Here is a 27,323-nt window from a genome sequence, read left to right on the forward strand (position 1 = left end):
AAGGTAACCAGATCTTGGTGTGGCTGGAGCAGTGAGTGACAGAGGATGACGGTGGGATGGCTGCCCTGTTCTATGGGCGGTAGGCACTAGGGAGGCAGGTTTTATAGGAAGTGGAGCATGCTATGCTGGTCAACCTAATCCGTGGATTAAGTGGAAGCCAGTCAAAAGACTTCTAATGTCATTGTATTAAGCAACACCATTAGCCTAAGGATTCTTAACATAAAAGTAGTCTTGCATATCAACAGAAATAGATAAATCCCTCCACTATGGAAAAATGGACCAAAACCATGAATAAGCAATTTATAGAAAATTTAAATTACCATTAAACTTGGAAAGCAGGCTAGCCCTGGCTAGTAATCAAAGAAATACAAATTCTTCATCAAATTGGCAGATACATTTTTTAGAATCTAAGTCAGTGTTAAGACCTCAATGAAGTAACTCTCATAAAATACCAGTGGTTGCTGTAGAAATTGCCGTAACACTTTAGGAGGGCAACTGGAAATACAAACCATATCTTTAAATCATTCCATAGCCTTTGATCCACCTCTAGGAATTACCCTGAGATCTACACCATTATTTCTATATACTGATTTTTAAATAGTAGCACAGAAAAAGAGGAGCACGAAATATCTATCAACATAAGGTAAGTTAGCATGTGGTCCATCCATAATACAGAATATATCCATAAAGCCTTAAAAATATTTTTAGAAAAAACAACTACTGGCTTGAGAACACATTCATAATAATGCTATTACAACCTGTTATATACACGGTGATCCCAATTTTGTAAAAACTGAAAAAGTACAGGAGTTACACCAAAACGTGAACAGTAATTAGCACAGGGTGGTGTGTATTAACAGTGCCATTAAAAGTAGTTAACTTGAGGTGGTGGGATTACAAACTTAAAATTTCCTTTATTTTGGGATGCCTGGGTGGCTCGGCGGTTGAGCGTTTGCCTTCGGCTTAGGGTGTGATTTTGAGGTCCTGGGAGTACTGCATCAGGCTCCCTGTGAGGAGCCTGCTTCTGTCTCGCCCTCTCTGTGTCCCTCACAAATAAATAAATAAAATATTTAAAAATAAATAAATAAATGCAATTTCCTTTATTCTTTTCTATATTATGGCCTATTTCTCACAATGAATGGGGATTGTTTTTTGTAATTCAGAAAACAGTCACAAAAATAGAGAAACTGCCATCATAAATAGGAGCCAGCTGATGCTTCCCTAATTGATAATCTAACCTGAAAAAGAACTCGGGGGGGGGGGGGGTAGGAATCTCCTGGAGCTGTCCTGAAAAAACATATGCGCGCTTCCCTCTGGAGTCCCGACCTCGTGGCCATGAGCACACAACTCTGGCAGCCCCGGCCCACACAGGAAATTAAACCAAAGTCATGAATACAGAAACGCTTTTCTTCTCCACTGCCATTTGACCTCTTCTATCAAACATTCTGCAGCATCTGGATTTGATCAAAGTTACATAATCAGGGGAAGTGGCCTGGAAAACACCTGGACTAGGCAGAAGGCGGATACCCGCCCAGGGGTGCCTGTGGATTTCAAGTCTGGGATTGAAGAGGGACTGTCCCTAACATGGAGACTGCTGCTGGGAATTTCATGTGAGGGGATGAGCCCTTTGTCAGGAAGGAAAGGGCCTCCCACAGCTTTCTGATTCAATGGACAGCAGGAAATCCAAGGCAGTCTCTCGATTTTCCTCTCCAGTTCTTGCTCCATTCCACAAATTAATGGCCAAAGCCCAAAGGGAAGTATTGCTCATGCATGCCTCTGGATCAAGACCCTGAAGTATAGCCACAGCCCAACACCAAAACCTTCCAGTCAAGTCCCAATCCAGGCTGATGTCAAAATTGACTCACAATGTATAAATGCCAAGTTCCTTGCTTCATTTCATTGTGAACTACGCTTGTCAACCTTAAAAATGATCACAGCTTACAAGGCCAACACTGAATAATGTACTTCAACCTTCCTGGCTTAATGCGAGGACTCCCTGCCAGGCCCACTGTCAGGAAGTTAGACCCCTGAAGCCCTGAGGCTTCATTCTAAAAAGATGCTCAAAATAGCTTCCCTTTTCTGCTCTTCCAGTGGATCTTTTGGCTGTTGTTTAAGTCTTGGGAGAGATTTCAGCATCTGCTATTATTCTCTTACTTTTTTTTAGTGAACATTTTCTGCAGCATCCTTTCTGAGTCATATTTAAATCTATTTAAGATTCGTATCTTCAAAAGTGCCTCTCACTCCTTTTAAAACCCTTTTGTTATTTTAGTATACTGTTCATGAAAGGCTTCCACTCACCCATAAAACTCGGGGAAAGTCATTATTAATTAGCCAGTTAAACACCAAAAACGGTGATAGGTAAAAAAAAAAAAAAAAAAAAAAAAAAAAAGCCTCCAAAAAGCTATGGCTCCAAAAAGCTATGGCTCCAACCTTTAAATATCAAACTGTTTAAAAAAATCCAGTAAGGATAATGCCACAAAATTCACTGGGCCTGTGCATGTTTCACTCACTTGGATAGTATTCTAAGAAATGGCTTGGGGTCTTTAGAGCACAATTTAAAAATCGTTTTTATATGAAAGTAATCCCTTCTTAAAGTTGTTGAGTCACTGATCAGAAAAGTTCACAAAAGATTCTCTGATATGGTTTATCTGGTCTAGACTTCCAGGAGCTGCCCCTGAACCCTCTCTGTGAGCCAAACAGGAAGAGGTAAAATGTTCCTCAACTCCAGGGGTTCAAGGGGAAGTCTCCTCCACCTTCCTGTAGGTGCTCCTGCCCCAGGCCACCCTCCTCTTGCAGAGCAGCTCATTGGCTGCTGGGCCTTTGGGGCTGGGAGGGGAGAGGGCATGTCAGGCATGATAAACAGATAAACATTCCCTTACTTTTGTTCAATTTCAATTATTTAAACCCTTGTTGCCTTATTCTTATTTCCTTTGTGGGCCGCCTTTGACTATTGCCCTCCAGTTCAAGGAATCTGTAATTCAGAAATCTATAAAACAGATCCTTCAAAAAAGAGGGAAGGCTTCGTGTTTTATTTCAGACTTGGTTCCAACTGATGAGATCATGCTCAGACTATTCTCAAGTCAGTATACAACAATCTCATACAACTTATAATATGAGCTTAGAGGAAAAGTATTATTTCCCATAATTTGAACTTGATGAAAGTCATTTTATCTACATCCTACATGGTCTTTTTATTTTGTAATTTACACCCTCATCCAGAGCAGTTAATGTTATTTAAAAAATAAATTAAGTATGGCCTTGGTCTTATCTTCACACTGAACAAAATTTTCCCAGCACCCCAAACACTGTGTTAGCTGCTGGGAGCAGGGGTAGGGCAAGGTGGTAATGATGCAAAGAATCACCACATGACCTGTGTCCCTGTGGGAGGAACACAGCTAATGAAAACGTACACAGCCTCAATGGCAAAAGTCAGAGAGAAGACAGGCAGGCACTGCCCTGTGGACTAAATTATAAGAACAAGACACTGAGGGCCAGAAGTTGTGAAAGGACCAGCTTACTGGCATCAGGAAGGATGTGGATCCTGAACAAGATCTCGCTGCTTAGCAAGGGAAGCAGGACTAACACAGAGGTCCAAGGCTAGCCTGACACCCTGAGGCTGCTAAGGGAGGGGTCTTCATCTGTGCTGTGCTGTGGCCCCTCTGGTGGTGTCTGGGTATGCCTCAGAATAAAGTCTGTAAATGCAGAGAATGTGGAGGACTGCAAAGGAAAACAACTATACTGAAATAGTCCTCAAAATCTTAAAAATTAATTTGTGACACAATGCTTCTTTATTAATGCATTAAATATATGCCTCTTTTTTAACACATTAAATAACAAGATCCAGGGATCCCTGGGTGGCTCAGCGGTTTACTGCCTGCCTTCAGCCCAGGGCGTGATCCTGGAGTCCCAGGATGGAGTCCCACGTTGGGCTCCCTGCATGGAGCCTGCTTCTCCCTCTGCCTGTGTCTCTGCCTCTCTCTCTGTATGCGTCTCTCATGAATAAATAAATAAAATCTTAAAAAAAAAAAAGATCCAGGAGTAACTGCTCTCATTTCCAAGTAGTGGTATGTGTAAGCAACAATTACAACCATTAGATGACATAAAAATATCTGAGTTTTACTGGTGATGAAGTCACAAGTACCTGCTAATATTACTGTGGTTTGTTACATTCTTAAGAAAAAATGAAACACTAATTTTCAGTTAGAGGTTATGAAATAAAGTTCTAATATTTCCCCTTCTAATATGTCCCCTTCAGGACATGGAGCCTCTGAATTCTATCCCAGATCCCAAGGGCCTTCCAGGTTAACAACTCCTACACTACAGATGTGGTTCAGTAGAACCCGAATAATCTGAACTGGAGATGGGTCTAGAAAAGAGGCTGCTATAAATTAGTTAAGAAGTCCAAATTATGCAAACTCCTTTTTAAATAGATGTAGTTTTATCACTTCTCACTTATGGGCATTATAGGCAATAAGTTAAATAGGTTTCCAGAGAAACCTCCCTTAAAAAATAAAGAGTAAAAAATAAAGTTATTTAAATTAGCCCAAGGTTTAAATATTTCCCCTGGAATCTGTTTACATTATAATGTGCCTAGCCAGTCAAGTTTAGAAAACAAAATTCTCCGTGCTAATCTTGGTCTCTATCAGCTGTCCAAGTATTAAACCTTTCTGAAAGGTACACAGTCCCCTCCTTCTATCAGAAAGCAAAAAATAAAAAGAATTCTGTTACCTTCTAAGACTCTGTTGTCAAAGAAGCCTCTAGTTCCTGGAGATGGAGCATAATAAAGAGCCATATAAAAGAACACCCCACCATTTTCAACACCCCACCACCACCTCATCTCAGCTAAGTTTATACTCACATTGTAACCACTTTTCCTCCTAAATCCCCATGATTTGTTCCCCTTTACTGGTTCCCTCCACCCCCACCTCCACTCCCCCCCCCCCCAACGGCCTTTAATCCTACCCCACTCCACTCTGCCTCCACACTGCTACCAGAGGGGTCTTTCTGAAATTTAAGACTGACCAAGTGGTTCTCCTGTTAAAATCCCATGGAGATAGCTGCTGGTAGAGACAGAAGGGAAAGCCCAGAGCGGTCAAGTGCTTTGCAGGGTCCTTAGCAGTTTGCAGAGAACATAGAAGACACTACTCCTAGCAGGTAACAGGCACTCAAAGACAGCTGGGGTTTTCATTACTACTACTACTGCAGGAGAAGTCCGAGCTCCCGAAGTGGGGGCACAAAAGACTCTTCAGGGTCTGGTCTGGGACCAGATTCTCCCACAACCCCTAGGTCCCCATTCCAGCCTCTCTAAACCTCTCTGGTGGTTTCCCCCACACAAACCCTGTGGCTGCCTCATCTTATGTGCACCCTGACAAGTGCCTTTAACTCTCCCTGGAATGCCTTCCCAGCTGACTCCCCCCATCCTCTTGACCTCACTTCCTCTATGGAACCTGACTGGTCCTTTCTCCTCCCTATCGCTTCCCCCTAGTTGACTGCTTCCCCTTCACCTTGTCAGCAAGGAAATCTGGTAAGCCTGGACTCCAGGGCCGACAAGCCTTATTTAAATCTCTGTCCACTCTGTCTTGAAGTAATTAATTTCCCAGTTGCACAACAGGGCAACAATGATGTCTACCTAGCCAGGCTGTCAGAAAGGCTCCATGCACACTGCATGCAGGGAATTTCTGCACAAATGCCAAGTGTGGTACCTGGCCCTCGGTACCTGCACCTTAGGGCAAGTACTCCCTCATTTATTATTGTCCTCATGACAGTGTGAACTCTGGGACAGAGCCCAGCGATCTTACCACAGTCTTCACCCCTTGCCTCCTGCAAGGCAGGGCATATAGCACCGCTGGGTGTTTACTGTAACCATCCGCGATACAGACAGAACACCCTGCACCTGTCTCAAGCAACAAGGTAAAATATTAAGTCATGACAGAAGAGTGTACCTTAATTATCTGTCAACCTGCAGTAAGAACAGCAAAAAGACAGCAGGATGAAAAGAAATGACATGCTGCCAGGGAAGCTTTTGTAAAGATCTCAGAAATGCAGTCATTTTTTTTTTTTTTTTTTTTACTGGAATGTAAACCATGGTCAAGATACTAAAACAAGGGGAACATAAAAGTCCATTTCTCTGCACTTTCAAGAGAAACAGGATTCATTATAGTCCCAGAACAGGCACACAGCACCTCCACACACATTCTGTCGGGGGCAGGGTGGGGTGGGGTGAGCAATGGTTCCCTGAATCCCTGCACTGGCCCTGATTCAAACCATCTGCAGTGGGCCCACTAACCATGGAAGCATTTTTATTCTGTCACAGGCCATTTGCAGCCGACTGAAAGCCTCCCCCTCTGCCTGCTGGGCCATCGGCGCCTGGGGATGGTTTGGAAAGCACTCATTTCACATTTCCTGTTCTCCCCAAAAGGGTCACCAAGGACTCCTGGGTCAGTTTAGATTTGACTCACTGAAGTATAGGGGCTACCTGATGGCAGGTAATGTCCCCAAGATGTCTCGTTAGCCATTATTATTCCTGTTGTTAATCTGAGCGAATGTGACCCAAAAAAGGTATGTGAGTTCCCAAAAGTAATGGCTAATTCTATCCATGACCCACCTTTAAATTCAATGTTAAGGTATGCAATGTCCAGTGTTACTAGCTACACTTGAAGACTGGTAAGATTGCTAAGGATTGGGCTTTTTTTTTTTTAAAGATTTTATTTATTTATTCATAGAGACACAGAGAGAGAATGAGAGGCAGAGACACAGGCAGAGGGAGAAGCAGGCTCCATGCAGAGAGCCTGACGTGGGACTCGATCCAGGGTCTCCAGGATCACGCCCTGGGCTGCAGGCAGCACTAAACTGCTGCGCCACCGGGGCTGCCCAGATTGGGCCTTTAAGGAAAATTTAAGAGCAATGAGGTTCAAGTTTATGCAACTGACTGTAACAGAATAATAGCCAGTATTTATCTGTCGCTTACTGGGTGCCAGGACTGTGCCAAGCACTTCATCTGTACCGAACCCCACAAGCCTAGGCTGATGCTCTCTTGACTGGGAGGACAGGCGATGGAAGAAGAGTTAAGGTTACTCCTCTACCTCTCCCTGTAGCTTCCTTGCACCAGGCTGTCCATCAGGCTGTCCACCAGTCCGTATGGCTCCCACTCAGCATTTTGCACTTCTCTCTCAGAATCTGGCTTTTTCCCTTTCTCCCTTCTGGGTCTCTTCCTCTGCCTGCCTTGGGCTATCCTTCTTCGGCACCCCATACCCTTCTCATCTGTGTTCGTTTTGGTCTCAGCCTTTCTCTGCCTCCCTCTCCTCTTTAATTCCCCACCTGCTTTTCTGTTTCCTTCACCTGTCTGTCTTCCTTGTCACTACCACCACAGACAGAACAAGGCACCTATGATGTGGGTTAAGAAAGAAAGATCTGAGAGCCAATTTCAGAAAATAACGACTCTCCTCATCTGAGGGCAGAGTTAGACCCTCATGTGTTGGTAATCAGCAAGCTATTTTCCCAAATGTCTTTGGAACTATAACTTCACGAGGCAAGAAAACAAGACTGACCATAATGTGCTCTGTGTTCTTTTTTTAATCAGTAACCTTGGGCCCAGCTAAGTATGAGAAGTGACTTAATCCATGCTCTCTGAGGCTCAGACTCAGGACCTTCAGGTTATGAAACTGATGCTCTGCCAGTGGCTTGAGGAGGGCAAATCTAAGATTGACCATAATTTGGTCATTTTGAAAGCTGGGTGATGAGTACAAGGAGTTCAATGGGCTGTCTGCTTGTTACAGACTTAGAATTTTCCATAAAAAAAAAAAAAACCTAAGAATTTACTTTATAAATCTTTCAACGTGTTTAATTACGATCCACTATTACAGAGAAAAAGTTAAATTCTTCCAATATCCCATTTGATCTTTAGTTCTTGTTGTATATATTTATCTTTTCCAGTTTTATTGAGATATGATTGATATAAAACATTGTATAAATTTCAGGTGTACAACATGACTTAATTCATGTAGATACTGTGAAATTATCAGTTATCACAGTAAGTTAACGTCCATCACCGCACAGTTGCAGATTTTTTCCTTACAATGACAACTTTTAAGATCTATTCTCTTAGCAACTTTCAAATATACAGTACTGTTAACCATAGTCATCATGTTGTACAATGTTGTTATATATTTTTAAACTTATCTGTAGACAATTTTTCCTGTTTCTATCTCAGATCAGTGATTACACTGGCAAAATTATGTCAATTTTAGAACAAGGTAATGAGTAGTATGAGATGTTCGGTTTTCACATATTTGGAGCTGTGGAAATACTGCCTCTGGAGAGATTATGATGCCAATCATGAACCAGTGGAATTTCTTCTTCCGCAACTAAAACATTCACCATGGGCATAAGAAAGGATCAGAGAGGGGCCTGCCTGGCTGGCTCAGTCAGAAGAGCCTATTAAGTTCCAGCCCCAGGCTAGGTGTAGAGATTACATAAATAAGTAAAATTTACAGAGAGAGAGAGAGAGAGAGAGAAAGAAAGAAAGGATTACAGAAAGGGAAGATACTCATCCTTAAAACCAATGACAGGAAGTATTCATTCTATGCATCAAAGCAAATTTGGAAACAAACTGTTCTGTTAAGAAAAACTATGGTAGGTTCAGCTCACTTCTATTGTGACTTCAGCCATTGAAGGAATTGGCTGAACAATTTAAACGAAATCTTTCACACAGATCTCCTAACTCAACGAGGGGCAGATTACTATTCAGTTGTGTTTTAGAAATGAGAACACCGATGCTTGGAAAGCAATATGCCTCAGGTCAGCAGGCAAGCATGGCTGGCAACCAGGCCCAAGCCACTGGCTTTGGAGCTGCATGCCTCACTTGAGAATGGGACTTCTGCTATACCCTCACAACAGAGCCGTCTGGACCTAGGGACATCATCTCAAAGGAACCCTATGTCGGTATAAATACAAATATTTAGCATTTTATTGGTTTTTAAAACTTTCACTAGAATCATCTCCTAGATCCTCAAAACAATTCTGTAAGGTGGGCTAGAGAGAGGATGTTTGCTCTTAGAGGTAAGCAAGAAGCAGAAAAGCTGAGGAGTCAGACAAAAACTGGGATCCCCTGACTCCAAATTCAGAAGTACTTGTGAAAAGTATTTCAAAGTGAACAGGGTCTTTCTCCTCCTCTTGTCTAGAACCACATAGTGTTGGTGAGAATTAAGTGAGGATGTGTATGAAACGCTTACTGCTGAGGAGTGTCACATCAGAAAGGCTCCACAATTTTAGCCTAACCTCAAACCAGAGGACTGGCTGGCTTTCTATTAGGTTCCTGAAAGAGTCTCACATTTTCTTTGTTACTAAACAAGGGAAGCATGTGATGACCTCAGGAAAGAGTGTTTAGAAAGAGAGCATGAGATTCTCTGAACCAGAAGTTCTAACAGTGTATCCGTGTGGCTGGCACCACATAAAGCATTTGCCAGAAAGTTAACTGCTGAAAAGAAGCATTTAAAAGCGGGCCCTTAAAATAAAATTTGAAAGTTCAAGAAGAGTTCACTTCACAAGATATTAAATTTTGATTCCACACTACAGAACTAGCATGTTCATGTACAACAGTCACGCATGATGTATGCAAATACAAACATGAAGAAAGAAAAGTAGGAAAAACAGCAAATTCAGATGGCTAGTGTTCATATTTTCTTCCACATCTGTAGGGAGAAGGAATAATCAGAATATTCAGTGTTTGAAGTAGACCTAAGGTTGTAAAGCTAAATGTGGTCATGGTGAAAGATGCTTCTATAAACATACATTTTTACAGAGTTGTAACACAAAATTCAAATACTATAAGCACTTATTATGTGCATAGAATATTTCCAGAAGGATACAGGATAAACTCTGAGTGTCTCTGGGTATAGCGAATCTGGATAGGAGACAAAGTACTTTTCATGAAATACCTTTTAGAATTTTTTTTTAATCAAGTACAGCTATCTTAATACATGTTTAAAATTTTTATTGGTAAAAATAATCCTATTGGTAAAAATAATCATTTTTTTTCAGTATTAGTTTTCTAGAAAAGTGTTTCTTGAAGATACTATTTTAATAGCCACAGAGAGTGCCAAAGGTCACAGTCACAGTTGGTAAAGCACAACACATAAAACTGGGCTCTTTGGAACCAGAGAGCATGTCAAATCCCGACACCACCACTTGCCTGAGGTCCTGTGACTTCAGATAAGTTTCCTAACTTTTTGTTTTTGGTGACTTAGAGTCTTCATCTATTAAATGGAATTAACCACAGGGCCATCATGAGAAACAAGCAAACCAAATCATACAGAATGCCGAAACAAAGCTGGGCATACAGTAAGTATTTAATTGTTTCTTTGACAGCCAGGCCTGGGTAGCAAGTAGATGTGTGATCAAGTTGCATTTAAGGTGGAATCCTCTTCGACAGAATGGAAAACTTGACCATATTCAATTCTCTCTGTGGCCTGAGCTGCCTGAGCCCTGAGTGGGTGTCAATAAACAGTGATTGATTGATTTAGGATGTCAGTAAAAACCGAAAGGCTGGATTACTTATCCAGATGTTGGCAACTGTTCTCCCCAAGAGACTAATAGCACATCCAGTCTTCAAGAAACAATTACTAAATGCTCTCTACTTACAAAAGAGTAATTCCATTTACTTTCTCCAATTAAATATACCAACAAAATAAGGGAACATCAGGAAAAAGAAAAAATTCCTACAGTGATTCCTTCCTAGAGGCAGCTTTAATCAAGGTAGTCAGTGGTACCAGAGCTGGGGATTTTTTTGAGACTTGGGAGGCTACATTATTATTTCAAGACAGGATGGAGGAAAATGGAGTAAAACATTTTAGATTAGATTCCTCCCGACAAGCCCGAATAATTAAAGCAGCCAGGTCAACACTAAATCTCCAGTTTACCCCCAAGAAAACAATATCACAGCTCTGCTATGACCTAAACTTTCCTCCAGCTCTGCAGCTACAAAAGTCTGTTCATATACTCCGCCAAAGGAGTCCATCTGCAAAATGGAGATGATAATGCCTAACACTAACTCAATACAGATGTAAATGAGAATGTGTTCAGAATTCTGAGCAACTTGGAAAATAAGCAACAGATTAACTGAAGATGATTTTGGCTGCTTTAGATGCCAACTTTTAGGGACAAATAAACTGTCTCTTCCTTCCAAATGCTGGATTTTGAGCCTGCTTCAAGGGAAGGGGACATCCCAAACAGGGAAGTGGAGTGATCAATGTACATACACATACTGTGGCAGCAGAGGCAAACAGGTTTTACCTACCTCACTGGTGCTTAAGGTTTAAGCTGCTTATGTGACTCCAGGCAGGCCCTCAAGTTAAAAAGTAAACAAAACAAAACAAAACAGTGCCCAGTGAGGATTGTGGGGTGAAAAAAAAAAAAAGTTGTAAGGAAGAGACGTTAACCATTTATGAGGCCTCCGTTTATTTCTCTTTCATTTTCAAAAGAAAAACATTAGAACTTCATGGCACTATAGCAGAAATTCTACTTGTTCTAAAATGAGCTTTAAGTTTCTTTTCCTATTTTAAGTCCTAAGTGAAAACAACAGAGAAATGCCAGCAGGATTACGTCTGGGATGACCAGTCCCTAGTCACATCGATTTCAGGTCCACTCGAAGTTACAAAATGACGACGCACCATCCCCAGTTCACATTTTTTCAGTTGTTACTGGCACAGGAAAGGAAAGACAACAGGAAAGATGAACACAGAGATGAGAGAAGCAAAGTAGAATGGAAAGAAGGCAAAAGTAAGATGCGCCTGGCTCTGCACTTTATGGAGCGAACTTAACATGAGGCTCCCCTCCCCCAAGTACTTGGTACCCATTCACGAAGCCTTCCTAAAGTTTGTAAATTTCGCTCCCCACGACCTCCCCGAAAAGGAAGAATTCCTAAGACCTCTGCGTGGTCTATAGATAACACCGGGTTGGGGGTTGGGGGAGTGGGGTGTGGGGTACAAAGATTGCTTGAACTTCGTATCCATAAATGGTAGAGCCGTATTCCTTTGTACACGATCCTTAACGAAAATCACATGTTTCACAAACACGGGTCGACCTTTTTGACACATAATTCCCAATTAACGGTAAAAATTCCACAACGTGGGCTCTCACGGCCGTTCCGGCCTGTAGAGCTCACTTTCTCAAACTTTCTCGGGAAGAGCCCCGGGGCTGGGGGCCCCGCGACACAGCCATCCTGGCGTGGCTCTCCCGGGGTTAGGGCGCGGGGACCGGAGCCCCACACCCTCCCGCTCCGCCCGCAGCGCCCGGGCGCGGTCGCAGGACACAGAAAGAGCAAGAGAGGGAGGAAGGGAGAGAAAGGGAAAGGGAAGGGAGGGCGAGGGCGAGGAGGGAGCGAGCGAGCGAGCGAGCGAGCGCGCGCGCGCGCGCGCGGCGCCACCCGGGAAGGCCCGACCGGAGGCCCCGAGGCCTCCTCGACCCGCTCCCGCCTGCCGGCGCTTACCTTCCAGGTAACAACTGGAGGAGGAAGAGAGCCCCTTCTTGGATTTGCAGCCCACCAACTTCAAGCAGATCTCCAACATTTTCGCGTGCCGGCGGCGGGGGCCGGCACCCCCGAGCTCGCTGCGCCGCGCCCTCAGGTCCGGCGCGCCCCTCTGGCCCCGCGCGCCCTCCCGCGCCCCGGCGGCCCCGCCACGCCGCCTCGCCGCCGCCCTGCGCGCCAGCCCATGGCCGCGGCCGCGTCTCGGTCTCCGCTCGGGACGCGCCTGTTAACAAAGGGCCGGGAGCCCGGCCCGCGAGGCCCGCCCCCGCCGCGGCTGCAGCCGCCGCCTTAACCCCCTCGGCGCCGCGCCGGCCGGCCCCAGTCTTCCCGGCGACCGCCAGGCCCACCCCGGCCTTGGCCCTCTGCCGAGGTCCAAAACCAACCCGGGGACAGGTTCTGTGTCAACAGGGGGGCTGTTTTTAGGTACAGCAATGAGTGGTTCTCAACGATGGCAAGTCCTAATGGCCCAAGACAGACTGGCTACGCCAGCTGCCGGGGGCGCGGGCCTACTTAGCACCACCTTTGGAACCTCGAGCATCTCTGTGGCGAGATGCCCCCAACCTGCGCGGCTTAAGCCGAACCACGCTGGTGCCCAGGGCTCTGGCAGACCATGTGTCGCAAAAATGCTGGCGAATAACGCAAATTCCTCTGCAGTTACCAATACTGGTCTCACATATGTTCACTGAGTTGACAGTGATTAAGGCTAACTCAGTGGGTGTATAAAGAATGAATAATCAGAGAGCTAGAGCCCACATGACAACCTCACAGGTATGCAAGACATTAGTTAAATCATACATTCAGACTAGGAGGTGGCTGGAAACAGAAGAGAGATCGGTTCGAATTCAAACATAATTTCTGATTGATTATATGTAAAGGAAATTCAGCTTCCACGAAGACCCATCAGAGAGGCAGGGCCCTCATCCCTGCTTGGCCTTATTTTCTTCAACTGGAAACTTTTTCCCCTTGTTTGGTAAGTGCCACAGGCACCATTATTTAAAACTCATTTCATGTCTGTAGAGGGCTGAAATCTTTAGAACTCTGGTTAGGACTGACAATATACATTATTATAACAAAAAATAACAATAATCACAATAGTTATTATTTGGCACAAAGCCAGAAATCTAGATGGATGGGAAGTAACAGGGAACCCAACAAACCAAATAATCAAATGAAAATCATATACTTCAATAACAATAAGAAAAGTTATTTATTTAATAAAGAGTGTCAGATAACTGCAACAGAGAGAAAAGTTAATGTAGCTCACGTATTAGAACAGATGAATAATGAGAGGATGTGTACTGAGGATGTGTCCTTAGTGTGTGTCAGACACTTAAGAGAAACATGGTCCATTCATCATAACACTGTATTTGCGTAATGATCCTGTGAGGAAAAGAGATTATCCGGATTCTTCAGGTAAAAACCTGATGGTCAAAGAAGTCAAGCACCCTGCCCAAGGCACCATAGTTGGAAACTAACTCTGCTTTGCCAGTTCCAAGAATCAGGCTCCTGATCAGTGGATTACACAGCCCCCTCCCATCAACAGTAAATTTCAAATAGATTAAAGCCTTGGATTTCTCTATTTTAGGTTAAATAGCTAACATCATATATACCAGAGGAAGTGCTGGTTTATTTAGAGACCCTTGACTGTGAGTGGTCAACCCCAGAAGGCAAAGCTGGACTCATTTGTTGTACTTTCCAGGCTATTCTATAACAACAAAAATCTGGATATCTTGGAATGGCTAAGTAACAAGATCTTCATGTATGTCTGCCAAATATAGCATATAAAAATTCACAACTGGACTGGACATGACTAGTGTATATCACAGGAGCTCTCAGCCAGAGCATCATCAACTTTTCAGAAGTGTCCTACCAAATTCTGATCAATGTACAAAATGTGTTTTTACTGCAACTGAGTGTACCAATATGCATGGTTAGTGCTGTGCTACCAGCTCAGGCCTCATTAGCACCCAGGAAGGCACAAGCTGGGAAGCAAGTACACAGTTCCCACCACCTGGAGACACAAGTGACAAGTGTACTAACAGTGGGTGCTTATCTAGGTTCTCAGAGGCACTGTCATTCTGCTAGAGAGCCCACAGGTAGTGACTGCTGATTTGTTTAGTGTTGTTTTAAAACTTTCAAACTCCAAGGCTAAAGCCAAAAATAAAATTCAAAGGGTGCCACCAATACAAACTGAAAAATATAGCATCTGTTTTGGTGCCATTTTGGAAAGCTCAAGGGCTCTGGACCAAACTATAATAAAGTTTGTCATTGATACAACACTTCAGACTTAAAGAACTAGATCCAAATTGACAGGTTAAGGCCAAGGATTGTACATTGATAGGCATTTTTGTGGTTCTAACCATATCCTTGAATACTATCAGTTAATATAGGCCCAGATATTTGTTTGCATGTCCTGTACTTTATAGTGGATATAAGTTTATTTTAAAAAGCTAATGAGGGATCCCTGGGTGGCGCAGCGGTTTAGCGCCTGCCTTTGGCCCAGGGTGCGATCCTCGAGACCCGGGATCGAATCCCACGTCGGGCTCCCGGTGCATGGAGCCTGCTTCTCCCTCTGCCTGTGTCTCTGCCTCTCTCTCTCTCTCTCTCTCTCTCTCTCTCTCTCTCTCTCTGTGACTATCATAAATAAATTAATAAAAAATAAAAAGCTAATGACTATTACCAATATTCTCTTCGTGAGTCTACAATGACCTTATCCTCCTAAGTCCTCTTAAAATGAGTAATGCTTATAAACTGTGTCCAAATCTTTTAAAATTTAGTTATAAAACCATGCATCAACAGGTCTGGCAAAACAATGAATTAGCAACAACGAATACTGAAAATTCTGCCAAACTGTACACTACCATATTAAACTATTCTTTCCAGATCCAGCTTTTGATGGTTTTGAAACTGATTTGCAAGATACAAAAAGCACTGTTATATGCAAATAAAGAAGAACTTCAAGCTTCTTCGAATGAAAAAAGGCCCAAGAAAGCTTCCCCTTAAGCAACCTTAAACCCACAAGGCATTAACTTAAACAAGCAAATAAATGAAAAAGACTGTGAACTAACTTGTTTGCTCCTTTGCATTCAGTTTGAGAAAGAAACAGATGTTTAATAAGTGCCTGAAATGTTCCAGGCACAAGAGTCACAACAATCCCATGAAGTTTGTATAGTTTAATTCCATTTCATAGGTAAGGAAACTTGATGAAGCTGGGAGACGGTTCTGTCCAAATCCACACAGCCTGTAAGTAGTATGGTTCAAAGCCCCTGACCTTTCTAAACCGGCACATAATTTTCAATTTAAGTGAAAGGATAATATGAGCAAAGCTAGAGGATGAAATAAAAATAATTAACTGTTAGAATGTTTTAAAAGAAAACAATTCAGAGAATTACAACTATTTAACAGGCGCCCTCATGGACAACTTATTTTTTTTTAAAGATTTTATTCATTTCTTTGAGAGAGAGAGAGAGAGAGAGAGAAAGCACAAGCAGGGGGAATGGCAGAGGGAGAGGGAGAAGCAAGCTCCCTGCTGAGCAGAGAGCCTGATGTGGGGCTCTAACCCAGGATCCTGGATCAAGACCTGAGCAGAAGGCACACACTTAACCAAGTGAGCCACCCAGGTGCCCCTAGACAACCTTTTTTGAATCACCTGGGGCACCTCCTTAAAATGCAGACTCAGGGCCGGGTGCCTGGGTGGTTCAGTTGGTTAAGTGTCCAACTCTTGGATTCTGCTCAAGTCATGATCTCAGGGTCATGGAGGCCCACATTAGGCTCCCCACTGGGCTGGAGCCTGCTTGCGGTTCTCTCCTTCTCCCTCTGCCCCTCCCCTCGTTCATGCACACACTCGCATGTGCAAGCTATTAAATAAATAAATATTTACAATATAAAAAAAATAAAATGCAGATTCTTGGTCTCCTTTCTAGCCCTCTAGAAATATGGAATGGGCTGTATCTTAAGTTCCCCAGATGATCTGTGTGCATACTTAAGGTTGAAAACCATGGTTTTAGGAGAGAGAAGAGTTGCTTCTTGTTTTCATTGGAAATAGAACAAAGATGAATAGTTTTTTTTTTAAGATTTTATTTTTAAAAAAAGATTTTATTTATTTATTCATGAAAGACACACACACACACAGAGAGAGAGAGAGAGAGAGAGAGAGAGAGAGAGAGGCAGAGACACAGGCAGAGGGAGAAGCAGGCTCCATGCAGGGAGCCCGACATGAGACTCAATCCCGGGTCTCCAGGACTACACACTGGGCTGAAGGCGGCGCTAAACTGCTGAGCCACCTGGGCTGCCCAGGAATAGGTATTTCTAAAATTTTTTCCCTTGAAGGCAATTTTTTTAGATCTAGGAAATGTATAATTCTAGAACAAGTTATCAAAAGAAGACCCTTTCTTAAGATTTTAGCCAAAGACAATTTTTTTTAAAGTTTGGAATTCAGTCCTATTTAAAAGGAGGGCAGATGGGGCACCTGGTGGCTCAGTGGTTGTGCGTCTGCCTTTGGCTCAGGTTGTGATCCTGGGGTCTTGGGATTGAGTCCCACATTAGGCTTCTTGCAGGGAGCCTACTTCTCCCTCTGCCCCTCTGCCTATGTCTCTGTGTCTCTGTGTGTCTCTCATGGACAAATAAATAATATATATATATATATATATATATATATATATATATATATATATATATATATTTTTTTTTTTTTTTTAAAGGGAGGGCAGAAATGGGCCAAGAGAAGGTGGCAGGAGGAAGGATGCAGGAGCTGCAGGATGAGGATAGGGATGGAAAGAAGACAGGCGAATCTGACATGGGGCCTGGTTTGGGAACCCCCAGACCAAATGATCCCAAGTGTGACTGACCCCCTCCACTGTTTGCAGCCCAGCCAATAACTTGAAGGGGGGAGGTGCTGAGAGCAGAGATCTTGAGGCATGTGCATGCTATTTCATATGCACCTGTCAACAAAGTCCACTTGCAAACACTCTCCCGTGACAGCCTGCTGGGTTTTCTAGCTCTGTGGGGTCCAGTGTATGTCCAAATGAAGGACAAAATGCGGCCATATCAGTCACATCCATTTTGGCCACTGTCTAAGGACACACAGGCATCTCTTTTTTTTTTTAATTTTTTTTTAATTTTTATTTATTTATGACAGTCACACAGATAGAGAGAGGCAGAGACACAGGCAGAGGGAGAAGCAGGCTCCATGCACCAGGAGCCCGATGTGGGATTCGATCCCTGGTCTCCAGGATCGCGCCCTGGGCCAAAGGCAGGCGCTAAACCGCTGCACCACCCAGGGATCCCCACACAGGCATCTCTTTGTCTCATAGGTTTTCTGGGAGATAGTACTACCTGGGGGTTAAGTGTCACGAAGGCCCGCTGACTCTAGACTGGGGGAGGCAATGCAGTGGAGGCTGAGAGAGCTACATCACACAGCCTAGCTCTCAACTACACCTCTGCCATCCACTGTGGTGGCTTGGACAAATGACTTTACCTCCCAGGGCCTCTACTGTCTCAACTGTAAGGCTGGGGGAGACGAGCTATCTCACAGGGTTATGAAGATTAGAAACAACATATGGAAGGGGCTCTATAAACAGTAGCTATTGTTATTTCCAAAAGAGCCCTCTTACCAGATCAGATGATGGTCTGTATTCCTGCCTAAGTCTTACTGGGACTAAGTCAAGAGCTAAAATTAACAAATGTGATATGTGAAAATGATTCCAGAAAGCACAGTCTGAGGGAGTGAAAGTAGTCTGGAGGTTTTCCAAGGGACAAGGAATCCATTTATTTTATTAGGGAAAAGAAACACTAGCTATGGAGTAGGAGTAGCAACTAAAATTGAAATGTCATGGAATCATACCTTTCATCCTAAAGCCAGGGACTGCAACCACAGCTTTGTGGCAAATCACACCCCCCATCTTTAATGGGGGCCTATTTCAGGCCCAGGACTTGATGACCTAGCTGCACACAGGACTATCTTTCAGATAACACTAATTGTTAGTTCCCTTGGTATTTCCAGAGCCACGATTCTTAGTTGAGGGCCAAATTTGAACTATCATTAGAATAAATCTACTTTCTAGAAAATCTCATTATAGTAACACTCTACTACATTTTTATAATTAACAAGTCAAGCACAACTATTAAATGCTAATTTTTCTCTAGGAGAAAACTATTATTAGTGTGCTCATTTTATTATTTTTAATTTTTAATCAAAATCATATACATATGAGATTAAAAATCAAATAGTACAAAGTTTCGCAATAAACACAGCAATCCCCTGACTCCATCCCCCAGTCTGCTGCCCCAGAGGCCGGCAGCCTCCTTCAGATTTCTAACTAATATCCTCATATTGTTTCCAGATTCATCAGCTTTCCACATTATATATTAACTTATTATAGTAGTATCCCAACCTCCTTAAACAGTAAAATCACAATTTTTGGTTAAGTCAATAGTTAGTATTTACATTACTGTGATGATATATTGTTCACTGTTCCATCAATAATATACTATGAATGTGTCCTTTATTTATCTAGAAATATTAATTGCCTTGATTTTTTTCATTTGGTTAATCTTCTATAATTTATTACCATTACCCCCCAAATAGTTCAAAGATCTGTCAAACCCCTAGTAGTATTTTTTCCAAACACTAAAACACTTAAAACATTCTCAGTTCTATTTATTTTTATTTATTTTAAAAAGGATTTTAATTTATTTATTTGAGGGAGAGAGAACATGCAAGTGGGGGAGAAGCAGACAGAGAGGGACATGTAGACTATGTGCTAAAAGCGTGGAGCCTTCCTTGGGGCTTGATCCAGTGACCCCAAGATCATGACCTGAGCCAAAAGCAAGAGTTGTACGCTTGCCAACTGAGCCACCCAGGTGCCCCCTAAGTTCTATTTATTGATTTATATCCTCATTTTGCTGGCTTCCTGCAAAACTGGGGCGGAGGGGTTCATTCCAAAAAATGCCTTTCTTCTATTCTATTCTGACAGTTTGGCTGGGTATAGAATTCTAGGTTAAAATTAATTTTTCCTGCTTAATTTTGAAATGTTTCTCCACTAGCTTCTAGTTGACAGTATGGTATAGATATGCAATTCCATTTGAAATCTTGATCCTTTATATATGAACCTGTTTTTCTCTTTGGAAACTCTAGAGTATCTTTTTATACTCTTGGTGTTCTGAAATTTCACAATGATACAGCTAAGAGTGAGTCTTTTATCATGCTGGCAGTCAGGAGCCAAACCAATTTGAAGATTTAAGTCAGTTAGCTCTGGAGAACACTCACTTTGAGGTTTTCCCTGATACTTACTATCTCCTAAATTCTCCTCCATTTTCTTTTGGCTCTTTCCTTCTGGAAGTCTTATCAGATGGATACGGAAGCCCTGAGACTGAGCTTCCAATTTTCTTATTTGTTCTCTCTCATTGTCCACATCTTGTCTTTATGTTCTGCTTCCTGCAATAGGCTATAGTGTCTAAGTCTTCTGTTGAATTTTAAATTTTGGCTATAATGTTCTCAGTGTTAAAGAGCTCATAATTATTCTGATATTCTCATTACTCTATTATTATGATTCTCTTTAATACTATTGTTATTTAATGTTTGCAGTACATCTCTCTGAGGACAGCAAAGACAAGTTCTTCTGAATTCTTCTGTTTCTTGCATTGTCTTTATTTCAAACAAGTTCCTTTTTTTTCTGTGAATGTTTTACCTTTTATCTATGTTACAGATTCTTCTTTAATGTATAGAGAAATGTGATTATCCATTTATTATAAATAAATGAGGAACTAAAACATATGTATGGAGGGGCACAACAATTGGTGGACTTCAGTGAAGGAAGGTGGTAAGCTCACTTTTCCATCAAGAGAATCCCCAAATGTTGGTATCTATAGGGCTTTTTCTAGAGCTATTCAAATTTTTTTTCCCTCAGAAAAGAAAATTTCCATCTCTTCTCTGTTAGGGCCCTGGCTGACAGTTATTAGAAGAGGGCTGAGAATCTCACTATTCAGTATGCATACTTAAAAAAAATAAATCTGCTTGGGGTGCCTGGCTGGCTTGGTAGGCAGAACATGTGATGCTTGATCTTAGAGGGTTGTGAGTTCAAGCCCCATGCTGAGCAGAGCTTACTTTAAAAAAAAAAAAAAATTCTGCTCTTGCTTATTACCCCACTGTTTCAGCCCCTTGGCTTATTTGTCTACATGGTGGGGATAATGCCCCCAAGTCCAGAGCCTCTACAGGGTAATTTGTCAGTATAATACTTCTAGTCTCAAACAGATAAGAAGAAGAGGTAGGTGGTCATCGGCTGTACAGAGTTGGGGAGGAGCATGAAGAATCTAAACATTCCTTTTACTGATTTTGAATTGATCCCCTCAATTTCAGTTATAGACCTCACCACTCCCTGCTCTCCGTAGTACCAATGCCTCTAACGTTGATGTTTTTTCCCCCCTCAGGATCTTTTTTTTTTTTTTAAGATTTTATTTATTTATTCATAAGAGAGAGTGGGGGGGGGGCATAGAGGGAGAAGCAGGCTCCATGCAGGGAGCCGGATGTGGGACTCAATACCAGGACTCCAGGATCACACCCTGGGCTGAAGGCAGGTGCTAAATCACTGAGCCACCCACGGAATCCCCTTTTTCTCAGGATCTTAACAAGCATCACGTGTTCTGCCTACCAGTGAGCCAGTGCTCACTTCTAATGTCCTTCTCAGAAGAGGTTAGGCTTCAATTTGCTTTTGACTGCCTTCCATTTTCAAAAATGTGTTTACCTTTTTTATCTACTTTATCTTTTTTGGTTCTTTTTGCCCTTACGAATTTTCACTTTGAAAAAAATCTTGGGATGCCTGGGTGGCTCAGTGGTTGAGTGTCTGCCTTCGGCTCAGGTCATGATCCCAGGGTCCGAGGAAGGAACCCTGCACTGGGCTCCTCCTAAGGAGCCTGCTTCTCTCTCTGCCTATGTCTCTGTCTCTCTCCTGACTGAATGAATGAATCTATCTTTAAAAAAAGAAGAAGAAAAAAATCCTTTGGGGTGCCTGGGTGGCTCAGTCAGATAAGCATCTGCCTTTGGCTCAAGTCATGGGATAGAGCCCCACATGGGGCTCACTGCTCAGTGGGGAGTCTGCTTCTCCGCACCGTTCATGCTCTCTCTCATATAAATAAATAAAATCTTTTTTAAAAAAATGAAAAAAATTATTATCATTTCAGTGATGGGGAGCAAATGGAGATAAAAACAGATCTTCAATCTTTATTCATTTTTAATCAGAATCTATTTTGCTCATTTTAATAGATGAGACGACTGAGGTACAGATAACTTGCAAGAGGTCTCACAGTAAGGTATGGCAGAGCCAGGAAAAGAACCCAGATCTCCAAACTCCTTTGTTAGATTTTTTCCATTAATATCACACCAAGTAGGTAGGTACCCGTAATCAAGAGCTGACAGACCAGTTTTAGGACACCAGGCTGCAAAACTATTTAAAATTTGTTGCACACTATAGGTCTTAAATCATAATATTGCTGGTGGTGAAGAAACAACCAAATCCTGAATCTCTAAACCCAGTTAAATCCACTTACAAGTTAAGTTATAAACAGATGTATTATGAAACAAAAAATAGTTTGGAATAATTTGCATTAAAAGTCTAAGTGCTTGAATTCAACTCAAAGAGGTTTCATACATTTTCATGAATTGTCTCTGTCCCTTCACTTTGGTTAACTTTTGAAATGAATGCCAAACAATTTTATTTTAAATCCCTAAGACTCTTGTTTGTTTGCCTTTAATTTGAATATTGAATAAAGATTACAATGTCGGGGATCCCTGGGTGGCTCAGCGGTTTAGCGCCTGCCTTTGGCCCAGGGCGTGATCCTGTTGTCCCGGATCGATTCCCACATGGGGCTCCAGGCATGGAGCCTGCTTCTCCCTCTGCCTGTGTCTCAGCCTCTCCCTCTCTCTCTCTGTCTCTCACGAATAAAAAAAAAAAAAAAGATTACAATATCTATAAAACAAATAAAAAATAGCAATGTTGCAAAAATAAAAACCTTTGACTATTATCTGTAGAATGATGTAAACTCGAGCAGGCGCTTTTGCAGAAACACTGCTAAAAGAAGAGCCCGAACACTGGTTATTTGCAAGCAAGTGTATTTTGCAAATACAAAATAAATGTATTTGCATTTATTTTGAAATGCTACTTTTGGCTTTTTTTGTTCACTTTGACCTGGGAAACTAGTGGTTAATTTTCCCTCTCTTTCTCTAAGACTGAAAGAATCTGGCCAGCAGTAAGCAGGCACGGGAGATCACGTTACTTGGGGGTGGGGGAGGCAGGCAGCTGGAGAGTGTAGAGAGAAAGGCCAGTAGGGAAGGAAAACACGTCTTCTGAACCTCCCCACAGTGCAAGGCCCAGCAGGGATCAGGAGGTTCTCGGAGGGGCTGGTGTTTATCCAGGTTATCTCTGGGGCAGCTGAAATGGTCTATGCAAGTATGGGCTCCCTCAGCATTAAGATCCTCTCAGCAGCCAGAGCTGCGCCTGGGGAAAGGCAAATTTGTCAGTAATTGTTAGTGAGGATGAAAAACTTAGAAATGAAACACTAAAGGAGTTTTATGTTGGTTTCTTCAAAACATTCCGCAGCAATTTGTTTTGTTGTCAAGGTTTTTAAAAGCTGTATACAAAGGACAAATGGGGCCAGAAGATTTCTCCCTACACTTGTTAGAAATGACTGTTGTCCTTAGAGAAGTAATGGCATCTCAAAATAAAATGTTACTGCTTTTTCCTCCTAAAGCGCCAGATAGGGCATGTTAATTCAAAATTACATATTAACCAGAAAAGAATGGCTACAGATAACACTGGACAAACTGCTCAGTAAGTGGAGATGTGAGTATGTCAGGAGGGAAAGAGTCACTTGAAAAGAAAATGACAGAGTCCTGCTTCCAAAGTCACTGGCAGAAGCTGTCTGCCACCCTATCGACTAGCTGGTGCATAAGCTCTATATTCAGAAAATCAACTCCAAAATTGGATTTAACTGCTAAGTTAATTTTCACATTTCCTAAGCAATAATAATTCATATTTATGGCTATTTCAGCAAGAAGAGCATTCCAATGCAATTCTAAAACAATAGTAAAGGTTAACTTCTCAGTAAAATTTAGGCCAATTACTCCATATCAACTAGACTTCCTCTGAGGAAAAATTAATGGGAATCCCATGTAGGCTAGTTACAGGAACCTGCCTAGCCAACAATGGTCACCAGCATGTGTTCTCCTCTCTTGCCTTCAAACCCTAAGTTTTAGACATTAATTTGTAGATCATGTGGACACATGGCCCCACAGTAAAAACTATGTTTCCTGGTCTCTCTTGTACCCCAACATTACTATCTCACTAGGTCTTAACCAAATGTACATGAGCAGAAATGATACACACAACTTCTGGGCCTCTTTCTTAAAAAGAATGGGCAGCCCTCCCCCACTCCTCTCCTTTCTACTCCCCACTGCCTGCACAAGGACAGGATAGCTAGAGTGGCCATTTGGAATTGAGGTAGAATCCACATTTTAAAGAGTAACAGGGCAGCCCAGGTGGCTCAGCGGTTTAGTGCCACCTTCAGCCTAGGGCCTGATCCTGGAGACCCGGGATCGAGTCCCATGCATGGAGCCTGCTTCTCCCTCTGCCTGTGTCTCTGCCTCTCTCTCTCTCTCTGTCCCTCATGGATAAATAAATAAAATCTGTCCCTCATGGATAAATAGATAAAATCTTAAAAAAAAAAAAAAAGAGTAACAAGATGAAGGTGTCTGACCCTGTGGAGTGCCCATATACAGCCAGGACTGCTAATGTGAGTCCTGTCACAGAGGAGAGAAATAAACAGCAAGCTTGTTTAAAGCTGCTGGTATTCTGCATCTGTTGTAATAGTCACATAGTCTTTATGGTAATAATAGTAAAATATTAGTTCTAGGGGCACTGAGTGGCTTAGTCAGTCAAATGTCTGACTCTTGATTTCAGCTCAGGTAATGATCTCAGGGTTTTAAGATAAAGCCCCACATTGGGCTCTGCACTGGCATGGAGTTGGCTTGGGATTCTCTCTCCCTGTCTCTGCTCTCCCTCCCCTCCCCCAAATAAATAAAAAAATAAATAGATAAAATCTTTTAAAAAATAATTTAAAAAATAAAATAAAATATCAGGGTTTTTAAAAAAGACTTATTTATTCATAAGAGACACACAGAGGAGAAAGTGAAAGAGAGAGGCGGAGACACAGGCAGAGGGAGATGCTGGCTCCCCACAGGGAGCCCAATGCAGGACTCCATCCGGGATCCCAGGATCATAACCTGAACTAAAGGCAGCCACTCAACTGCTGAGCCACCCAGGCGTCCCTAAAATACCAGTTCAACTCATAGAAATCTAAGAATTTCGTAAATCAACTTTTTTCTTTATCAAAAACTGTTCATTTGGGGAATATAAATAATAGTGAAAGAGAATAGAGGGGAAAGGAGAAGAAATGGGTAGGAAATATCAGAAAGGGAGACAGAACATGATAGACTCCTAACTCTGGGAAACGAACTAGGGGTGGTGGAAGGGGAGGAGGGCGAGGGGTGGGGGTGACTGGGTGGCAGGCACTTAGGGGGGCACTTGATGGGATGAGCATTGGGTGTTATTCTGTATGTTGGTAAATTGAACACCAATAAAAAATAAATTCATTATTAAAAAACAAAAACAAAAACAAAACCCTGTTAACTGGAAAGCAAGCATTTGAAACAGTCTCATAATCTGCAGAAAATGAGAAAACATCTTAAATAATTGGTATAAGGACCTTGTATCTAGAATACAGAGAACTCTTATCACTCAATTATAAGATAGTACACAAACCAATTAAAAAGTAGGTAAAAGATTTTAATTGATGTTACCAAAGAAGAAATGTGAATGGCTAATAAGAAGATGAAAAGATGCTCAGGGGATCCCTGGGTGGCTCAGCGGTTTAGCGCCCGCCTTTGGTCCAGGGCGTGATCCTGGAGTCCCGGGATCAAGTCCCACGTCGTAGGGCTCCCGGCATGGAGCCTGCTTCTCCCTCCTCCTGTGTCTCTGCCTCTCTTTCTATGTCTATCATAAATAAATAAATAAATCTTAAAAAAAAAAAAAGGAAAGAAAAGAAAAGATGCTCAGCTTCACTGGTCATTCAATAAATGGAAACTAAAACCACAAAGGGATACTGCTTCACACCCACTCAATAGCTACAATCAAAAAGACAAAACCAAGTGTTGGTGAGGATGTGGAGAAACTGGAACCCTTGTACTGTGGGTGGAAATGCAGAACCATAAGACCATCCTAGAAAACAGCTTGGCAGTTTCTTAAAAAGTACAACACAAACTTATTTTATAAGACCCAGCAATTCTCCTAGGAATCTACCTCAGAGAAACGAAAACACATTATCTGCACAAAAACTTGTCCGTGAGTGTTCACAGCAACATTATTCATCAGGGCCAAGAATTGGAAACAACACAAGAGTCCCTCAGTTGGTAGACTGAGAAACAAAATGTATATACAAAGAACGGAAGACTACTCAACACTACAAAGGAATGATGTGCTGTTATGTGCTGCAATACAGCTGAACCTCAACAACGTGCTGTGATGTGGAAGAAGCCTATCACAAAAGACCACATATCATATTATTCCATTTATAGAACATGTGCAGAAACGGCAAATCTATAGAGATAGACAGTAGATTAGTGGTTGCCTGGGAGTGAGAGGTGGGATCAACTATAAATGGGCACAAGGAATCTTTTTGGCATAATGGAAATGTTCTAGAACTGGACTGCAGTAATGGTTTCACACTGTAAATTTACTGTAAATCACTGAATTGTACACTAAAATGGTCAATTTTATGGCATATAAATTATACCTCAAAAAAAACCCCACAAAAACTTTTGTTAACAAAAAAGGAAAAAAAAGGATGTGTTCTATGATTTTTGACCCTTTTCCCTAACTGGATGTTATACAAAGGATGAAACAAAGGATTAGAAATGCAACAGGTTTAGCTGCTGGGTTCCATGCTCTAAACCTAGAAGGACATGGTCCTCAATGAGCACTACCATTATGTCATTTGTTGCTTTGCCTTTTCTGTTCCTTCGGCCTTACAGGACCCAAAGTGGGACACAGATCAGAAGTAAAAACAGTAATAATAAGTACCTTTGTGAATTGTCGCTTCAAAGGGGTAGAAATCCACAAACCAAAGAGTTGTTTGTCTAACACAAACCTCCCTGCACCTGGATGGGAGAGCACTGGTGGCCATGGAGGAGAGGCAGCTGTGGGTGATGGAGAGAAGCCGTGCAGGGTACCAGGGCCCTGGGTTCCAGGGGGTTATATGAGGCCCCGGAGGCACTTGCCCCACTCTGAGCTTCACTCACCTGCAAAATGGAGGCTGAACCACATAGCTGTTACCATCTTTGCAGGTTCTCAGTCTGTGACCTAATTCAAGGTCCAAGGTAAATTTTGGTTTCTTTTTGTTGAGGGCTTTAAAAAAATGACCGGAAATTTTCTTGACTAGAAAGAGCAGTCTGCTACCTTACAAATGTCAGCACTGGACCCAAAGACTAGCTTCCCCTCATGAAGTCTTTGCCCAAAACCAATTCATCTTCATAAATGGACTTAGGAGCCTTTGGGCCCCAGGAGGATAAAGGGCAGGTCCTGGGCAAACCACATCAAGAATATGGACAATCAGCTCTGGCTGGCTGGGATCAATTCCTATCTTAACACTTCTGGAGCAAGAATACCAAAGAGCCTTAGAAAAAAAAAACCCAGTGTCCAGAGACCTGGGTTTTCCACTTCCTGCTAATAGTTATATAAAGACGAGGAGTGGG

General features: G+C 42.3%; 1 protein-coding gene across 4 annotated transcripts in view; it reads right to left on the reverse strand.

The window, feature by feature from the left end:
- Positions 1-27,323, reverse strand: part of ABL1 (ABL proto-oncogene 1, non-receptor tyrosine kinase) — a 146,049-nt gene that overhangs the window by 35,859 nt on the left and 82,867 nt on the right. The window contains exon 1 of one of the 4 annotated variants that reach the window (XM_055325879.1): positions 12,485-12,663. The exons of 2 other annotated variants lie outside the window; for them this stretch is intronic. In XM_055325879.1, coding sequence (XP_055181854.1) covers positions 12,485-12,563 — 79 coding nt within the window. In that variant the 5' untranslated portion in view covers positions 12,564-12,663. Of the gene's footprint in view, positions 1-12,484; positions 12,664-27,323 lie in introns of those variants that run through there. One more of the 4 variants, XM_055325873.1, reaches the window with a different exon arrangement.

The sequence above is a fragment of the Nyctereutes procyonoides genome, unplaced genomic scaffold, assembly GCF_905146905.1.
Source record: "Nyctereutes procyonoides isolate TBG_1078 unplaced genomic scaffold, NYPRO_anot_genome, whole genome shotgun sequence".
Classification (NCBI taxonomy): domain Eukaryota; kingdom Metazoa; phylum Chordata; class Mammalia; order Carnivora; family Canidae; genus Nyctereutes; species Nyctereutes procyonoides.